Source organism: Salmo salar, chromosome 15, assembly GCF_965601325.2.
Source record: "Salmo salar chromosome 15, fSalSal1, whole genome shotgun sequence".
Classification (NCBI taxonomy): domain Eukaryota; kingdom Metazoa; phylum Chordata; class Actinopteri; order Salmoniformes; family Salmonidae; genus Salmo; species Salmo salar.
The window spans coordinates 70720499-70737728 of NC_138305.1; the positions used below are offsets into that span (position 1 = coordinate 70720499).

General features: G+C 43.5%; 1 protein-coding gene across 2 annotated transcripts; it reads left to right on the forward strand.

Annotated features, from left to right (window-relative positions):
* The first annotated feature begins 5114 nt into the window (after positions 1 to 5114).
* Positions 5115 to 17164, forward strand: ddx23 (DEAD (Asp-Glu-Ala-Asp) box polypeptide 23). 2 transcript variants are annotated; one of them, XM_045695942.1, is made up of 17 exons: positions 5115 to 5156; positions 8396 to 8571; positions 9583 to 9708; positions 9999 to 10092; positions 10206 to 10271; positions 10413 to 10551; positions 11646 to 11779; positions 12276 to 12388; positions 12921 to 13064; positions 13200 to 13425; positions 13545 to 13690; positions 13807 to 13984; positions 14142 to 14384; positions 14535 to 14686; positions 14784 to 14892; positions 15158 to 15332; positions 16349 to 17164. In XM_045695942.1, exons 1-17 carry the CDS (start codon positions 5130 to 5132, stop codon positions 16570 to 16572), a joined length of 2472 nt encoding a protein of 823 aa, XP_045551898.1. In that variant the 5' UTR covers positions 5115 to 5129; the 3' UTR covers positions 16573 to 17164. The 2 variants fall into 2 exon arrangements, with proteins under 2 accessions (XP_045551898.1, XP_014001011.1); XM_014145536.1 differs by lacking the exon at positions 5115 to 5156 and adding an exon at positions 6475 to 6627.
* The last annotated feature ends 66 nt before the right edge of the window (positions 17165 to 17230 follow it).

A 17230-nucleotide genomic window follows, 5' to 3' on the forward strand; every position in this document is an offset into this window, starting at 1 on the left:
CCTTCCAGCCCTCATCTGCCCTACTACAGAGACCCCATAAGTTTACCCATCCTGCCCCCCCTCACCTTGCCATCCTCCCCATCCCCCTGCCTGTCCCAACCCCCCAGTTTGGCTTGCCCCGTGGGCATGTTCACAGTGAATGCTCCAATTTAGCTGTTTAATTAGACAACGGTGCTTGGCATCGGGGGTATAAGGGGTTGGGGATCGGGCGCTGGGTGTGTTGGGGTTTCCGATGGGGGTTTTGGATGTGGGTAGGGGGTGTGGTGCTGGACGTTTATGTTGGAGGTTTGAGGTGTATAGATATATGGAGGTCAGGTCAAGTTACTGTAGCTCATCTGCTGATTGGAAGTTTTGTTTGGTCTAGTTTGCATTATAGTCTTAATTTCCCTTGAAACAAATAGCATGGCTTATCTTTCCTGCATTCCCTTGACTCAAGACAAGGTTGTGCGTAGGCTCAAACTGATAGATCAGCAACCCACCATTTGTGTGCATTTCAAAGTCTAAAAAAAATCTGAAACAAGCAAATGATTTTGAAACCAAAATGAACACTAAGCAACACTACATCGCTTTATACAAGAAATCATTGACGTCTTCTTCCAAAGCCTATAGTATCGACACACAGCCCTGGGCCATTAAGACAATGTAGTGGCTTGTATTACGCAACATTTGCTAAAAGTGCTTCAACTTCCTAACGATCATGCAAAATGACCAATGATCTCACATGGCAGAGCTACCAAACCATGTACCTACCATAACAGAGATTAACTAAACTTGCTGGATAAACAAAAGCCAATTAGGTCAGTTAGAATTCCCAATCGCGTTCGAATATTCATGGTAAGTCATCTGTGCGCTATTCAGTTCTCATGCCAGTTCTTGTGTTGGCTACTCACTGCATTCACTGCAGAATAGGCTACAATACATATAGTGCTTCCAGAAAGTATTCACACCCCTTTACTTTTTCCACATTTTTTTATGTTACAGCCTGAATTTAAAATTGATTAAATTGAGATGTTTTGGTCACTGGCCTATAATGTCAAAGTGCCATTTTTTTCTATACATTTTTACAAATTAATTAAGAATTAAAAACTGAAATGTCTTGAGTCAGTAAGTATTCAACCCCTTTGTTATGGCAAGCCTAAATAAATAACAAGTCACATAACAAATTGCATAGACTCACTGTATGTGCAATAATAGTGTTTAACATGATTTTTGAATGACTACCTCATCTCTGTACCCAACACATACAATTATCTGTATGGTCCCTCAGTTAAGCGGTGAATTTCAAACACAGATTCAACCACAAAGACCAGGGAGGTTTTCCAATGCCTCGCAAATAAGGGCACCTATTGGTAGATGGGTAAAATAAAATAAAGAGCAGACATTGAATATCCCTATGAGCAAAGTTATTAATTACAGTTTTTAATTACATTTTGGATGGTGTATCAATACACCCAGTTACTACAAAGATACAAGCGTCCTTCCTAACTCAGTTGCCGGAGAGGAAGGAAACCGCTCAGGGATTTCACCATGAGCCCAATGGTGACTTTAAAACAGTTCAGGATAACAAATAAATGGAATGGAGCTAAGCACAGGCAAAATCCTAGAGGAAAACCTGGTTCAGTCTGTTCACACTGGGAGATGAATTCACCTTTCAGCAGGACAATAACCTAAAACCCAAGGCCAAATTTACACTGAAGTTGCGTACCAAGAAGACATTGAATGTTCCTGAATGGCCGAGGTACAGTTTGGCATGACCTGAAAATGGTTGTCTAGCAATGATCAACAAACAATTTGACAGAGCTTCAAGAATTTTGAAAAGAATAATGGGCAAATGTTACAAAATCCAGGTGTGGAAAGCTCTTACAGACTTGCCCAGTAAGACTCACAGCTGTAATAGCTGCCAAAGGTAATTCTAACATGTAATTGACTCAGGGGTTTGAATACTTACCTAATCAAGATATATTAGTGTTTTTTTTTCTCTCATTAATATTTTACAAATGTTAGAATGTTTCTTCCACTTTGTCATTACAGAGTATTTCGTTTAGAACATTGGCTTGAAATGACAATTCAATCAATTTTAATTCCACAAAAAAAGTCAACGGGTGTGAATATTTTCTGAAGGCACGCTATACTGTAGAACAGACAACTGCAGCTACCCTGTGGTTATTGGATGGGTGTACACTGCACAACAAATGTTCTACTCTGCTGTTTGATGACTATGTGGCCTTTAGAAAGGCTGAGCCCTCTGCCAAGTTGTATGAACTCTGGACATTCCTCTGGGACTGAGGCATTCCTTCCTCACACAGGAGAAGCGGGAAGAAACATCCATCCAGTAAGAGCACGTCATATTGTATCAGGTCGATGATACACTGTAAATAATATATTATTAAGTAACTGCTTCCACAGCCTTTTTTATTTAGTCAACTTTTCAGTCAAGTGTTACCTGAACTGAAAGAATTGTTGGCCCAAACTTAGCTCCAACTTGCGAAAACGTAGGCAGAAATTCAGTTAACTTAAAATTATGTGTTTGCTCAACTTGTTTCGTATGTTCATTCAACTAGAAATTATTATTTGTTCATCTTATCGAAAAAAAGGCTGTTAAACTCATAACACACACAGTGCTTTTAACATACGATGTTTTCAACTTGCATATGTTGACATAGGATTACATTATGCATGTTCATGTATACAGTAATTATTATTCAACATGTCCTCATCTGGGATTTGAACTCACAACCTCTTATGCCGCGTTCAAAACAACTGGGAACTCAAAAAAATACGGGGTCAAATCATGACGTCAGTGATCTTCAGATCGAAAGTCGGCGCTCTAGAAAAGACCTGAGTTCCCGAGTTGGAATTCCGAGTTGGATGACCGTTCAAATCGATTTTTCCCAGTCGGAGCTCGTATATTTCAGAGTTCCCAGTTCTTTGGAACATGGCATTCTGATCTTCCTGCTACATCTCAATGGCTGTGTCAATTATCAGTTAATCTGACTATTACTGATTTCAGCTATTTTTTATTTTTTTTCTGTATAGTTGTCTAATGTTGGTGGGGCATATTCATCTGTTTTAATGTTACTCCTTAATCACTATGATAAATAAAATAGTTTTTCTTGAGTGTACTTTTAACAGAGCTTTTAACATTTAACATGAAGTGCAAAGTGTAGCAATACAGGTGAAATCAGTCATTGACACAGACATGGTGGCGTTGCAGGATGACTGGAATATTGTGAACCAAGAGGTTGTGAGTTTAAATCCCAAGTGAGGACATGTTGAATATGAATTACTGTATAAATGAACATGCACAATGAAATCATGTATGACAACCTGTGTCAAATACATACATTTAAAACATTTTATGTTAAAAGCACTGTGTGTGTGTATAACTAGTTACACATCCTTTTTTAGGTAAGATGCCCAAATAATCATTTCTAGTTGAACTTGAGACAACTTGAGCAAACATATCATTTTAAGTTGAATTTGTCACAAGCGTCGATGAAAGGGGACCAAAGCGCAGTGTGTAAAGTGCTCATCTTCTTTAATAAAGTGAACACTTAAACAAAAATAACAACCCGACAATCAACAGTTCCGTAAGGCACAGAGGCTATGCCGAAAACAACCACCCACAAAACCCAAAGGAAAACAGGCTGCCTAAGTATGGGTTCCAATCAGAGACAACGAAAAACACCTGCCTCTGATTGGAAACCATACTCGGCCAAACATGGAAAATGAAACATAGAAATAGAAAACTAGAACCAAAATCCCCTAGAACCAAAAACCCCAAAACACACAAAACAAACACCCCCTGCAACGCCCTGACCATACTACAATGAAAAATGACCCCTTTACTGGTCAGGACGTGACAGAATTTTTACCTACGTTTTCTCATGTTGGAGGTAAGTTTGGGCCAACTAATTGTTTTTAGTTCAGGTAACATTTGGACCGAAAAGTTAAGTAAACCAAAAAAATATCCAGTTACTTAATAACAATTAGTTGAAACCACTAGATTTTTTTGTACAGTTTAGAGCATTTGGGGGGTTTTGTTGAATTTTCACTCCATACTTATTATGATTTAGCCAGGAGCAAGCAAAGAACACATGATAACATTACATTTTGTCTCAAATCTGTCTGTCAGGCAATTTATTTTGTGGCAATAACTGTTGTCATAGCAACAGTAGGATGGTATAAAGTGTGTGTGTGTATGTGTGTGTGTGTGTCTGTGAGAACAGTCGGCTGACGTTTTTCATACACCAAAAATATACACAATCATACCGTTGACCTTGTGTGTCCATACATTCTTTGTTAGAAAATCCTTTGCCTCAAGACATATTTTGTAATTCAATCAACCTTAAAAATCTATTACGTAGCCTGTATTCCATTCCATTTCAAATCAATACAGTGTTTGATAGACGTGCATTGCTTTGTTTCACAACACTGTCACTGAAGCTGTGTATCAATATGACACAGTATTAACCCTGTCTACAGTTGCGCCTCATTTTCACCTTGTTCATCACAGATGAGAAAAGACAAAACAAAATCCAGAGAAAGAAAGAAAGATTCTCATTGACAGCTTCACTTCATATTCATAACAGCATCCACCGTTACTATGCAACCGAGTGAATAATAAAATGTATTGTTCCCCCTTTTGTATTTCAGTTTCACCCCTGTTTAGCATCAACTTTGATCTGTCTCCATGCTGATATAGTTTTCTCATCCATAGCTGCTCCACACCTCTCTCTCAATGTCCCCCTGGAGCCAAAGACAGGCCCAGAATAAGAATCAGCTCCTCTCCCATCTCAGCTCCTGGCGAGGCTGTCTGTCCTTAAACTCTGTGTTTACCCTTGCACAGACTACAGTAGAGATTGAGATATGAATATCAATATTGAGATATGATATGAGGACAGTTACAGTACAGTGACTGATACTCTGACATAAGCTATCCTACAAAAGCCATAAATTCCCTATCACCCAACCATACTTCCGCTGTAGTAGCCTACTGTGCTATGCCTTATTGCTCCTGTCTGCTTGTCTTTGTGCACAAGTGTGTGTCCTCTTGTGGGATGTTGGATTGTGTCCGTGTGTGTCCTCTTGTGGGATGTTGTATTGTGTCCGTGTGTGTCCTCTTGTGGATGTGGGATTGTGGCTCCAAATGGCAGGTAAAGCAAATCCTTTAATCAGATCTTCCAGATACAACAATCCTCAATTTCATAGAGAGGCATTCTGTTTTGAAAATCTGCTGACTACAGAATAGAGTCAGAGTCCGTAGAGTGAGGAGCATATAATGCACGTGGCTCATAGTGGAATAGGGAGAGGCGGGCCCAGGAATCTAGTGGCGGCTGCAAGGGACTGTACAGAGCGGGTAAAGGGGAACAATAAGGACAGATTGGGGGAAAGGTGAGGGGCAGCCGGGCAGGAATTGGTTCTGAGAGAAACACCTGTTATTCAATGACTGGAACATGATTGATAGTCTCTACATGAATAATTAATAGATGGCTGACTAAATCACACCTGGTGAAATGGAACTGAGTTTCTCTTTTCCCCTTTCCCTCCATCTCTCTATCACCTAACTGTTTCATGATACTGCAGATAAATGGGGAGGCCCTTCTCAATAATAGGCAATACACAGTTAGGGGAAATTTTCCATGTTGCATGGTGGATTTTCTTTACTTTTAATGTTATACTAAAGTCATAGTGAAATATCAAATCAAATTTGAGTATAGAAATGAATTTCAACCAATGTAAGCCAAATGGGTATTCTATTGATAGAATGTTTCCGTTCTCTTCTCCGGAACATTGTAATAAGATAACTCAAATGGAGTGTTCCTCTCTCAATGGAAGGGAAACACAGATTATTAAACCATTATCACATCCATTATCTAAGAATAAAATGACCACCATTTATATAAGTAGAAGCATTATTAGAATGCAGTCTTCATTTCAGTTGTCCGAGGGGCTCTGCTTAAATTCCAGTTTGCTAAAGATTCCTCAACACTCGAAGACTCCATGTACTGTTTGTTCCATTTAGATGGGGGACCAGGGATTAACAAGTAAACTAGGTTCCAAACAAATAAAAGAAAGAATGCAAACCTAATTTGCTACAATACATGTAACTCATGAGAACATTCTGCAGGATGCATCTCATAATATAAGGACTCTTCTCTTGTTTATTGCATAAACTTGGAGATCTTCAATGAATAAATGTGTAGAACAGTCTCTTTATATCTGGCCTACTGTATCCATAGGCTGTATTATGTTGTTTACATAGGCTACTACATCATTGACTCGACTATCTATCAGAGTAGCAGACTTGCTTCTCTGTTGAAAACACATAAGCAAGTTTGCGCCACCTTGCGTTTCAAACGTGCATAACAGTTCAAAGAATTACCACGCAGGCATTTAGGTATCCTTGTTCTAAACAATGTGGGCCCTAATCTTGTACCGGTGTTTCTTGGGAAATGTAGTGAAAATGGTTTTAACACCATGCTGAACCTACACTGTGCAACGCCTCTAGAAAACCACAATTACCAGACTCAGAATCCGCTGTTCTTTTCATTTGTGGCGTCGTGCAACATGGCGGCTTGGTAAAACGAAGATAGTTCGTAAGCGTCTTATTTTTAAGTGACCATGGTTCGTATTTTAAGTTATATACATGCATTTTACCTACTTATGTTATGCTGTAAAACCTTAGTTGCAGTGTTTATAAATAACGTTTGGACTTTAATCCATGAAACGTGTTTTATTTCTATAATCTGTCCCCCAGTCGTTAACGAGCTTGCTTGCTAACTAGTATCTAACGTTAGCTATCTCGCTACCAGTAGCTAAGTAACGTTAGGAAGTTAAAGATAAAATCCACTAAGTCGCTTTTTTTTCCTTCATTAGCCCAGCGTTGATACTGTCCCAGAATGTTTTGCATGTCAGCAGTCAAGTTTTTAATTCCGCGTTCAAAACAACTGGGAACTCGGAAAAAACGAGTTTAGATTTGAATGGTCATCCAACTCAGAATTCCAACTCGGGCTTCTTTGTAGAACTCCGACTTTCTGACCTGAAGATCATTGACGTAATGATTTGACCTCGTGTTTTTCCAAGTTGTTTTGAACGTGGCATTTAGACAACTGACAACTCTAGGTGGGGGACCTCAGACTGGTAAAAATCTATTTGAATGGTCATCCTGCTCAGAATTCCATCTGGGAACTCGGGCCTCCTAGAATGCTGACTTTCTGACCTAAAGATCGCTGACGTCATGATTTGACATTCCCAGTTGTCTTGAACGCACCATAAGATATAGGATTTTCAAGAAGCAAATGCGGCGTTCAAAACAACTGGGAACTCGGAGGTCAAATCATTACGTCTGTGATCTAAAGGTCAGTAAGTCAGAGCTCTAGAAAGAGACCCGAGATGGAATTCCGAGTTGGATGACCGTTAGAATCGTGTTTCCCCTGTCGGAGCTCGTTTTTTACCCCTCAATTCCCAGTTGTTTTGAATGCACTGAAATCGGAGATTTCAGAGCCCTGAGCTCTGTTGTTTGAATGCAGCAAAAGTGTCACTTCCATTTTGTATCATGATGATGTGGAAGTGACACAGGTGGTGCTTTCAAGGCAACTGGTACTGTGTTCAAAACAACTGGGAACATGGACATTTCTGACCTGAAGATCACTAAGGCCATGATTTAACCAACATTTTCAGAGTTCCCAGTTGTCTTGAACACAGCATGGGCACTCTGGGGGGGGAGGGGGGGGGGGCGGACTTCAGGTCGGAAAGTACGAGCTCTAAAAAGATGTCTACGTTTCCGACTTGGGATTCCAAGTAGGATGACTGTTCAAAACTGTTTTTCCCAGTCTTAAGTTTTTTTTTTTGCACCCTGAGTTCCCTGTTGTTTTGAACTCGGTATATTCTTCTTGGAAGTCCAATATCTTGAAAACTTGACTGCTGACACGCAAAACATTTGGTACTGCATTAACAATGGACTAATGAAAAAAAATACCAAAAGATTGTTTTTGAGTCTTGCAAAAAAATAATCATGATGATAATATCATACTTGCTAGTTACCTCAGTAGCTACCTAGGTAGATAATTACCTGACATTTAGCTAGTTCACTAACCAACCATGTAAGCCAGTGGCCAACAACTCATTAGAGAGAGCTAGCTAGATAGTTATTGAGCGTGCAATTATTTATTCCAGCTCAGCACTAAAACACTTGAATCAAATTATCGTTGTCTTTTTTTGTGATTAGCTAGTTGATAGGACGATAGTTACACCATTAAGCGTTGTACATGAAATCGATAAATGGAGACAATCAGAACTTAATAGTGGGGGTTGGGGACATAAAACACTGAGATGATGGTAACATGAACTTGATGACCTACAACTCAAAGCTATACTCATTCTGTCCTCACAGATGGCTGGTGATCCAACCGACAAGAACAATGCAGCAGAGACCTCAGGAGTCAAGGATAAGGATCGGGAGCGGAAACGCAGTCGCTCACGAGAGCGTGAACGCAAAGGCTCCCCGTCCAAGGACCGGAAACCTCGCCAGCGCTCTCGTGAACGCAACCGATCCAAATCCGCAGAAAGGTTTGAATGACGCGTAGTTATTGGTAGTGGGTGAATGCGAACAACCTGCCAGAATAGTGTCAACCTTTCGGATGCATTTTGTACAGCTTCCCTACAGATTGAAATGCACCGCTGCCATAATCAGGGCAGCGTGGAATCCAGGGGTGGAAGATACTGCTGTACCTTTAATATTCCCATTCTCTAAAAGAGTGTTTACCAGCCCTGGTCCTGGCCAAACACTTCATTCAGCTCATTGAGGGCTTGATGATTAGTTGAAAAGTTGAATCAGGTGTGCTTATCCAGGTTACAATAAAAATGTGTACTGTTGGTGGTACTTGAGGACCAGGGTTGGGAAACACTGTATTAAACAGCCTTCTTTGTCCTCATGCTAGGTAGCAGAAGCCATAGCAGCCATTTTGGAATTTTATTTTGACATTTCCAGAGCGCAACGAAGTAGTCCATTCTGAGCCTGATTGGCTGACTATCCTTTTTTGTTCAATGCGATGTTCTACGTGCCGTTCCAAAATGGTTGGTGTGGCTTCTGCTACCTAGCATGAGAACGAAAAAGGCTGTTTAAATTAAAAATGAGCAGTATTTCAATCTTCTCGATTTATCAGTTTGTATAATGGGAATATTAGGAGTACAGCGACATCTTCCATCCCTGGAGTGAGGTACGTTTTTCATGCAGCGGTGCGGTTCGACCTGTAGGGAAGATGTGCGACCGACTGATCGAAACTATTCTGGCTAGGCGAACCAGAACACATCTGTATCTGACTCAGTCTTTCCACTGTATTTGAAAGGTGTCCAGTGTTAAGTTCATGTTTAAAGTATCCCTATATTTCTGTTATTACGGGGCGCAGCAGTCTCGTTATTGATGAACCTGGCCTGAGTGCAATGGCAACCATGTAGTGTGCTAATACGGTTTAGTAAACGTTGTTAAACTGGAACCTTGTGTCATTTCAAGTTAACTTCCAGTGGGTTTATCGCAGGTTGGTAATATTTCTATGTATCTGACCTTTCCTTCCCCTCCAGAGATCGCCGTCTGAAGGACAAGGAGAGAGAAAAGGAGCACGACCGGGACAAGAACAGAGAGAGGGGTCGCAAGGACCGAGACAAGGACGGTCACCGCAGAGACAAAGACTGCAGCAAGAAATCCAGGTCTGTAGGCTTGAATCAGACTGGTGTTTTAGTCACAGGGTGACTATTCGGTGCAGGCTTGAGCCGAAGAACAAGATCAAGGTGTCCTAACGATACGGTTAAAAACGTCTCTAGGCATTATAAAGATCTGATGTTCTCAGCAGAATGTTGATCTGGAACACTCCCACTTTGTTCCGTTCAGTAACTGAGTGTGAGCTATGCGTCTTTAAAACATCATGTAATATGCAGAGACGTTTTCAAATCTTTTTTTCCTTTACCTTTTCAACTCGAGTGGTTACTTCTCCTTACAGAAGCGTCTCCCCCAAGTCCAAGGACAGGATAAAGAGGGAGAAGGATTTGAAGAAAGAGGAGGATGAGGAAGATGAGAAAAAGAAGAAAAGCAAGGTAAGACCGGGGAGTAGTCTCTCTATTCTCCAAAGCCCAGCTAACTGGCACGTTGTGATGTACCTTGAATTGCATTGTGTTTCATAATGAGTTTTTCTCTGTATCTCTCGTAGGTCCAGCCACTGTCTCTAGAGGAACTTCTAGCCAAGAAGAAAGCAGAGGAGGAGGCGGAGGCAAAGGTGAGACCTTAAGAGTGCTCATTTGGTAGTCAATCTGTTGGGTTGCAGTGAGGAGCAAGATGGGAGTGTAAGAATTAAGAATGTTAAGCTGGGTTTCTCCTACTGAATTTGAATGCCTTTCTCTCTCTTTCTCTCTCTCAGCCCAAGTTCCTGTCCAAGGCGGAGCGCGAGGCGGAGGCTCTGAAAAGGAGGCAGCAGCAGACTGAGGAGAGGAAGAAGACTATCGATGAGGACAGGAAGAAGAGGAGGATGTTCCAGGACATCGGGAGGAAGATGATGGGTGAATAGGAGGGGCTTGGGGTTAGTCAGGAGGAAGCTGGTGGGTGAGTAGGAGGGGCTTGGGGTTAGTCAGGAGGAAGCTGGTGGGTGAGTAGGAGGGGCTTGGGGTTAGTCAGGAGGAAGCTGGTGGGTGAGTAGGAGGGGCTTGGGCTTAGTCAGGAGGAAGCTGGTGGGTGAGTAGGAGGGGCTTGGGCTTAGTCAGGAGGAAGCTGGTGGGTGAGTAGGAGGGGCTTGGGCTTAGTCAGGAGGAAGCTGGTGGGTGAGTAGGAGGGGCTTGGGGTTAGTCAGGAGGAAGCTGGTGGGTGAGTAGGAGGGGCTTGGGGTTAGTCAGGAGGAAGCTGGTGGGTGAGTAGGAGGGGCTTGGGCTTAGTCAGGAGGAAGCTGGTGGGTGAGTAGGAGGGGCTTGGGGTGTTGTAACTTTTAATGGGTTACAGAGTTAATGTTTACAGTTAATTCATTGAGCTGTATCTAAAGATATTTTCTTTAGTTATTTACATATGTAATTGTATTAGAATTCATGTGATGGAGATTGAGAGAACTACATTCATATTTATGTTGTATTGGTTAGTATTGGATTACGCTATTGACTGCAAGTACCAGAATGCCTTGCGACAGGTAGTAGAAAAACGAAGAACGCGCCATTATGTACAAGTGACAAATGATTATCCTGACTTTCGCTAGCAACTTTGTTTTGTAGAATCTAAAGTTGTTAAATGTAACGTGAACAAGGAATATTACTAAAAGAAGCTTTCACTTCACAACTCGATGTCCAGAGTCATTACTTTGAAGATAGTTATTCTATATGGGGTTAGTCAGGTCGCAATATTCTGAATGTCGCTGATAGAAATGTCTTCTAAAGAACTTAACTGATTCCCTATTCTACACGATGTCTGTTCTACCTAACGTGTTTCTCTCTGAACTTTCAGTAACGTTGCACCCCACTGAACATGACCTAGGTTTCTTGAAGTTAGGTATCTCACTGTTAGACATCTGGTTCGGTCTCTGACAGTGCTTGGAGTTAGGGTGTAAGTTGTTTTCATGGTTCCATTGAAAATGCTGTCGGGCTCACAAGGTGTCTATCTGTCCGTGTCCCAGAGGACCCCCAGGAGAGGGACAGACGAGAACGGAGAGAGCGGATGGAGCGAGAGAACAACGGGGACCAAGCGGACGATGGAAGACAGAAGATCAGAGAGGAGAAGGATAAGGGCAAGGAGCTCCAGGCCATCAAGGTATGTCTGGAGATTGAGGTTCTGCCATGGGCCGGTTTCAGGAAAACAGGCTCATTTCTGGGTTGTATTCATTCATGGATACTGTAGCAAAACATAGCTAAATCTTTTTGCAACAGAAAATGGAAACAACGTTTCTTATTGGACAACGTAATGTCGTCCCTGCCTGTTTGAGTCTGTCGTCCTGTGTTTGGTGCCTAGTGAATATGACCCTGGACTAAAAACATGTTCACTGGAGATTCTCAGATACATTTTTTGTCAAATCAAACTTTTCGTCTCATGCGCCGAATACAAGAAGTGTAGACTTTACCGTGAAATGCTTAAAAAGTTATAATAAAAAGTAACCCAATAAGAATAACAATAACGAGGCTATATACAGGGCACCAGTGCCGAGTCAGTGTGCGGTGGTACAGGCTAGGAGGAGTGAGCTTTGATATGATTGGTTGAACTAAGTGTTTGAGCCGGTGTACGGTGCCATCTCACGTCTCTGTCCAATCAGGAGCGTTACCTGGGCGGGACCAAGAAGCGCCGGCGGACACGTCACCTGAACGACAGGAAGTTTGTCTTTGAGTGGGACGCCTCTGAAGACACGTCTACCGACTACAACCCCATGTGAGTCTGCATATGAACACTGGGATGATAAATTCACAGTTTCACCAACATGATGTGTCCGAATTAGATGTATCATTTGGATTAGAGGCCTTCACGGGTCCAACAGAGACGAAATTCGGAGTAATTTGTTATAGGCTGTTTTTAAGGACACGTAATTGGCTAATTTGGTCAATATCACTTGTTTATTTATGGCACTGGCAGCGTTTGGATGGAGGTTTCTTTCCCTCTCCGATCTGAACACGTCTCAGATCCAAAACTGGCACAGGTCTGTTTTTCCACGGTCCTTTTCAAAACGGGTTTGACAGGACAGTCAGACCCGTGGAAAAACAGACCCATGCCAGTTTTGGATTTGAGACGTGTTCAGATCGGAGAGGGAAAGAAACCTCCATCCAAACGCTGCCAGTGCCATAAATAAACAAGTGATATTGACCAAATTAGACGCATACCTTTAACAACTTTGCTCCTTCAATAGACATTTGGCTCTCTCCTGCTCTCTTCTCATCTAATATCCCGCTCTGCCTCCGTCTCTCAGTTATAAGGAGAAGCACCAGGTCCAGCTGTATGGCCGGGGCTTCATCGCTGGGATCGACCTCAAGCAACAGAAGAAAGACCAGTCCCATTTCTACGTGGACATGATGGAGACGAGACGCACACTGGAGGAAAAGGAGCAGGAGGAGTGAGTCACGCACACAAACACACCTGGCAAAATACCATGCCCGCTGTAACGCATTGGAATCGATGTCTTTGAAAAGGCTTCAAACGGGTAATTGTCGTCCTCTAACCTCTGATCCATCTCCTTCCTGCTCCTCAGGGTGCGACTGAAGAAGGTTCATAAGAAGGAGGCCAAGCAGCGTTGGGATGACAGACACTGGTCGCAGAAGAAGCTGGAGGAGATGGCGGACAGGGACTGGCGTATCTTCAGGGAGGATTACAGTATCACCACCAAGGGTGGCAAAATCCCCCACCCCATCCGGAACTGGAAGGAGTACAACCTGCCCCCACACATCGTGGAGGTCATCGACAACTGTGGCTACAAGGTCAGCTGTGAGGACTTCGCATGCACACGCCACCTTTGGGCCTTTCCCCTGATCCAGCACTGAAGCCGTTACTTGCTGTATAAAAAAATGGCCTCCTCTTTGTTTCCCTTGTTGTCCAGGATCCAACGCCTATCCAGAGACAAGCCATCCCCATTGGCTTACAGAACCGCGACATCATCGGCGTGGCTGAGACGGGTAGCGGTAAAACGGCTGCCTTCCTCATCCCCCTGTTGGTCTGGATCACGACCCTGCCTAAGGATGAAAGGTGAGGTGTCACCTCCCCAGCCAGAGGGTTAACCCTCAAACTACTCTCCCAAGAGTTGCATGTCCTTCATTCAAACCACATGTCCTTCTCACCCCCTCTTTCCCCTGTCCCTGTAGGATTGAGGACTCGGACCAGGGTCCGTATGCAGTGATCCTGGCCCCCACCCGTGAGCTGGCGCAGCAGATTGAGGAGGAGACCCTTAAGTTTGGGAAACCTCTGGGCATCCGGACCGTGGCTGTCATCGGAGGTATCTCCAGGGAGGACCAGGGCTTCCGCCTCCGGATGGGCTGCGAGGTCAGACACTAGAAAACAACATGCGCACACACAGACACGCAAACATGCAGATTCACAAACATGCAGATTCACACACACACACACACAATATTATTGCCAATATTAAGACGCGTGCTTGTGACGTCTGAGTAAACGTGTGTGTGTGTGTGTGTTCCAGATAGTGATAGCCACCCCGGGTCGTCTGATAGACGTGTTGGAGAACAGATACCTGGTCCTGGGCCGCTGTACTTACGTGGTACTGGATGAGGCTGACCGCATGATAGACATGGGCTTCGAGCCTGACGTGCAGAAGATCCTGGAGTACATCCCCGTGACCAATCAGAAACCAGACACGGACGAGGCAGAGGACCCCGAGAAAATGAAGATGAACTTCGAGATGGGAAAACACAAGTACAGACAGGTGAGAGATTTGTTAAAGCCCTAGCAGATTAACACACACTGAAGAAAATATCAATTTTTATAGCTAGCTGTACAATTTTAAGAAGAGAATTCTCTTTCCCCTGCCTTTCCTCCTTCCATCCGTCTCTCTCCTTCTCACTCTGTTTCTCAGACGGTCATGTTCACAGCTACCATGCCCGCGGCGGTAGAGCGGTTGGCCCGTAACTACCTGCGTCGTCCGGCCGTGGTGTACATCGGTTCAGCTGGTAAACCCCACGAGAGAGTGGAACAGAAGGTTCTGCTCATGGGAGAGGGAGAGAAGAGGTAAGACGAGAGAGAGAGAGAGAGAGACACACACACATCACTTTTATCCCTGAAGCTGTAGCTAATGCCGAGTCTCCCTTGTTGTCTCGTCTTCCAGGAAGAGGCTGCTGGATGTTTTGGCACGCGGGTTCGAGCCGCCCATCATTATCTTCGTCAACCAGAAGAAGGGTGTCGACGTGCTGGCCAAGTCTCTGGAGAAGATGGGGGTGAGACCGCAGGCTCTTATTGTGGGAAATGTTTACCACTCTGAACTGGATCAAATACTTTCTAATACCTGAGCTGTGCTGGTTTGTATTCCCGGTACAATGTAACGACTGGAATAGCTCCAAAAGTGCAAACGCAGTGCTAAATCAAGGTCACCTCAAATACATCTATTTTGACCATTTGTCATCCTTTCACCACTACTATGGCTTCTCTAGGAACCAGGAGGTTGATAATCTTTCTCTCCCTCTCTCGCCTTGTCTCTTTCAGTACAATGCTTGCACGTTGCACGGTGGCAAGGGCCAGGAGCAGAGAGAGTTTGCTCTGTCCAACCTGAAGGCTGGAGCCAAGGACATCCTGGTGGCCACCGACGTGGCTGGGAGAGGTATCGACATCCACGACGTCTCCATGGTGCTCAACTACGACATGGCCAAGAACATCGAGGGTAAGACCATGACCTTTGACTCTGGGGTCTCTCGAGCTGGGCGATGTGGAGAGAGATCCGTATCGCGATCAATTCCCTGAATTGCCCATTTAACGATCACATTTCTCTAGTATAGGCTACTTATCGTAATAAACGATTTTAGTGAAATGCCTGCGATAAGTGATTGGTATGGTCAGTGTTGATCATTTTCAGTTTTATCGTTCCAGCTCTTTGTACTGCCTTCCATATTTGTAGACCGGGGTTAAAGTTCTCCGTCACAGCGGCATATGGATTATCTATCCCTCCATCAGTTAAAAAAAAGATATAACGTATATAATTTAGAGTAGACTGCAAGTTCGCTGTCTTGAGCCTCCAGAGTGCCAGGTAAGACAAATGGAGCAACATCTTCACGACAGTTACGCTTGACAGCGAAGAAAAGTGCTTGTGTCTAGCTCAAACCATTCCAAAAAATATGACCCATATTACCTGTGGGACCTCTCCTCCTTTATATCGAGGAATCACATGCACTTTCTATAATTTCACAAACCGTTTCGCGGGCCGTTTTTTAAAGTAATCCCGGCCGTTTAATTATTGGTTTGATAACAACCTTGTTCAGTCATCCTACCTAGCTATATAATAAGCTGGTAACTTGAGAGTACGCACGTCTAGGCCAATTTGGTGAGCACCGGAAGAAAGGAAAAGGCTCTGCTACTCATGAGATTGATCTAAGCCTAACTATATTAAAAATCTATCTCTTTCTGGTGCTCCTGCAATTCTGTTTGGTGCCTAATGTTCTTAAAGTTGGGCGCAGTGTGTGTGTGGAAGAGTAAAGGTTTCATGCAGTGTTTTCCCCTAATTGACACACTAGCATGCAGATTATTACGCATGTATATTCTGCAAGGTTAACTTGGTCTCAGACAGTCGATCTGAGATCAACTTAAGTTTCAGTCATGGATTTAGTTTTTAATGCTTTAACTGCTGTGTAGACCTTTGTCTTACTATTTATTGTGACGTTTCCCCTTCTCCCTCCCCTCCAGACTACATCCATCGTATCGGTCGTACGGGTCGCGCTGGGAAGAGCGGCGTGGCGCTGACCTTCCTCACCAAGGAGGACTCGTCAGTGTTCTACGACCTGAAGCAGGCCTTCCTGGAGAGCCCCGTGTCCACCTGCCCCCCCGAGCTGTCCAACCACCCCGACGCCCAGCACAAGCCTGGTACCATCCTCACCAAGAAGAGACGCGAGGAGACCATCTTCGCCTGACATGCCAGATCATGTTAAATGGTTACGCCGCCCTAGGACCTGCCACCACACACACTGTGTTTTCACTCGTTTTCATCTGTTTTTTCTTCTCTTTCGCCGTCTTGTCACTCTCTTCAGTCCTCCTTTCTCATTCCTCCATAGTTCGGAATCCTCTTCTCTAGCCCGGCTACTGTACAAAATGTTAGGTTGATGTAAGGGCCTGGGGGTTCATATAGCTGTCTGGTTTTGCTACAGGAGAATAGAGGGCCTCTTGGTCTGTGTGGGGAAGGGAAGGTATGGAAGGTCATGTGAGTGCCAAACCTACACTTATTTCAAAGAGCCCCAGTAACCACACAAGCGGTCCCAAAAGGCCAAGACAGAAATGTTGTAGTGTGATTGTGTATAATTTCTTTTTAAATTGGAGTTAGCCCTGTTGTGACAAGTTTTAAAATGGTGTAAAAAGACCAATACATTGAATACCTTTTGTCTCCCAGAGAAAGCTGGTAGATGTGGTGTTTTTTTTCTTTCATCAGTCAGCTGGTTATGAGTATTTTGGAATGGGATGTTTGCTACATTGATATCTATGAAGTGAATAAAACCAACTTTTGACTGACACCGTTTAAAATAAGTCTTTCATAAACTGATCTCACCAGAGCCCTACAAAGGTTCTCTGATATCA

What these genes read in the sequence shown, in the direction of transcription:
- ddx23 (XM_045695942.1), top strand. Translation starts at nt 5,130, where the DNA reads ATGTGGGATTGTGGCTCCAAATGGCAG. An exon ending in AGGAGCTCCAGGCCATCAAG is followed by an intron (nt 11,780 to 12,275) that starts GTATGTCTGGAG and finishes CTGTCCAATCAG; the next exon opens with GAGCGTTACCTGGGCGGGAC. An exon ending in TCGACAACTGTGGCTACAAG is followed by an intron (nt 13,426 to 13,544) that starts GTCAGCTGTGAG and finishes CTTGTTGTCCAG; the next exon opens with GATCCAACGCCTATCCAGAG.